The sequence below is a fragment of the Mus caroli genome, chromosome X (genome assembly GCF_900094665.2).
Source record: "Mus caroli chromosome X, CAROLI_EIJ_v1.1, whole genome shotgun sequence".
Lineage (NCBI taxonomy): Eukaryota > Metazoa > Chordata > Mammalia > Rodentia > Muridae > Mus > Mus caroli.
The window spans coordinates 94712444-94714871 of NC_034589.1; the positions used below are offsets into that span (position 1 = coordinate 94712444).

The 2428-nt window shown below is 50.0% G+C and overlaps 1 protein-coding gene across 1 annotated transcript; it reads left to right on the top strand.

Annotated features, from left to right (window-relative positions):
* Positions 1 to 1010: 1010 nt before the first annotated feature.
* On the top strand, positions 1011 to 2164 carry Otud6a (OTU deubiquitinase 6A). Its single transcript, XM_021154060.2, has one exon. It carries the CDS (start codon positions 1110 to 1112, stop codon positions 1980 to 1982), a length of 873 nt encoding a protein of 290 aa, XP_021009719.1. The 5' UTR covers positions 1011 to 1109; the 3' UTR covers positions 1983 to 2164.
* The last annotated feature ends 264 nt before the right edge of the window (positions 2165 to 2428 follow it).

The following is a 2428-nucleotide window of genomic DNA, read 5'->3' on the forward strand; positions in this document are numbered from 1 at the left end:
GAGACAGGGTTTTTCTGTATAGTCCTGGCTGTCCTGGAACTCACTTTGTAGACCAGGCTGGCCTCGAACTCAGAAATCCGCCTGCCTCTGCCTCCTGTATTTGTTTTTTTCTGAGACAGGGTCTCAATATAACCCAGGCTGGCCTGCAACTTGCTCTATCTCTCAGAATAAGCTTGAAATTTTTAATTCTCCTGCCTCCACCCCACAAGTGCTAAGGTTACAATAGTCTTGTGTTGCTGAACGTGGTTCCCAAGTGGGGAATGGAGCAGTATCTAAAGGCCAGTTTGGGAACTAAGGGCAAAGCGACAGACTAGCGCACAATAAAACCGCTATTTTGAATTTGAATTTAATTTTTTTTCAGAAATTTTGCAAGAATCTTCTGAAGCAAACTTTTTAAAAACAGCTAAGAATAATATAGAGGGCCCATTTAGGGAGCTGGGGGCCCAGAAGGGGCATGTGAGTGATTTCTGTCGGTATAAGCGAGGAGAACCGCTTGTTGCCATCTTACACTGAGGTGGGACTCGTTGGTTTTGAAACAATTTTAAAAGACTCTGTGTTCCCAGGAATGTAAGGAAATGCTTTTGTTCTGATACACAAAGATTAGAAGTTCAGTGGTCAAGAGACCTGAAAAAGTAGAGAGAGTCATTCTGCCTCCTGGACACTTCAGGGTCAGAACATAGTCGGCTGATAATATTTACCATGTGGGTACCAAACATGGGCTATGCCTGCTTTCTGTCCAAACTTGGGAACAAAGTGGGCAGTAAGAGTGAACAGTTCTACGAGCCCGTCATGGCACGCTCTGTAGAAAGGCGGACTCCTAGGAGCGACTTTTGAATTTAAAAACTGGCGCCATTACGTGCTACGGGGACCTAAGGGGGACATAGTCAGGGGTTCTCAACCGCCAGTCACAAAGGTAGGAGTGTCTGGGGGCGTAGCCCCGAGAGGGCAGTAGCCAATCCCAGAGAAGGCTGGGAATAAAATTCGTGGCCACCAACGTCTGAGGCAAGCAGACTGCCACAGCTACCGCTCAGAGAGGTTGTGCTGCCTGACTGGCGATTTGAACTGTTCCTGTTTCCTCCAGACTTGAACTCCCATTTTCCACTGGTAAGATGTCTGACAACGAGCAGGAACTCCAACGGGTGATCCGTCGCCACTATCGCGAAAAAAGGGAGCTACAAGCACACATCCAGACTTTGAAAGCTTCCGTCCCAAAGAACGACAAGGGCAGACGGAAGCAGATGCTCGCCGACATCTCCCGCCTCGAGGCCGAGATGGAGCAGAGGCACAAGCAGGAGCTGGAGAAATTTGGAGAAAATCCTGACAGCAGTGTGGATTCGGTTACAGCCGACCTCGAAAAGATGAATCTCGAGAATATGCCTCCACGCCCACCCAAGTCCCAGAAACGGCGTGACCGAAGAGCTCACCAGGAGAGACGGCACCAGGAGAGGATGCCTGCGGCCCAGGCCGAGCAACTGGCTGCCAACCGTCGTGAGGAGGAGGAGAAGGTCGTTGCCATTCTAGGGGCTAAAAATTTGGAGATGAAGACCATCCCAGCTGACGGCCACTGCATGTACCGTGCCATCCAGGATCAGCTGGTGTTCTCCGTGACAATCGAGAGCCTTCGCTACCGCACTGCCGACTACATGCGGAAACATATTGATGACTTCTTACCTTTCTTCACCGAGCCCGAGGCCGGCAACTTCTACACCCGGGAGGACTTCCTGAGGTACTGTGATGACATTGTGCACAATGCTTCGTGGGGAGGTCAGCTGGAGCTGAGAGCCCTGTCGCATGTCCTGCAGACCCCCATCGAGGTGGTACAGGCCAACTCACCCACCATTGTCATCGGGGAAGAGTACACCAGGAAGCCGGTCACGCTGGTCTATCTGCACTACGCCTGCGACTTCGGAGAGCACTACAATTCAGTGAAGCCCATTGAGGTTGCTGGAGCATTTGGAGGAATGGCACCGCGCCTCTTCTAGAACTTTCCAGCAGACGCGAAGGAACTCTGCCTTAGGCGCCATCTTTGTCACCTCTGCAGCCGCGGTTCCTGGAAGAACGGAAGAAGCTCCGGCTGCTGGAAGAACTGAAACTGCTACGGCGTCTCTTAGTAAGAGCAGTTGCTTTTCCTTTGCTGGTTTGCATTTATGTTTGGTTTTCAAGATTTGTTTAACGTCTATGTCCTGCCTCTTTTTTGTTTGTTTGTGTGTTTGGGGGGGGGGGGGTGTTTTGGTTTGGGAGGCGTTGGGTGTTTTTTGTTTGTTTTTCCCCCTCTCAGATTTTTTTTTGTGTGTGGCTCCTTTCATGTGGCAGGGAATGGCAGGCAGTTTATACACAGGATAATATTCTTTGGGACACCTAAGAGGCTTTAAGATTCAACTCTAACTTCATTTGGCCCTTAGGTACCTTTTTCTTGAAGTTTTAATTA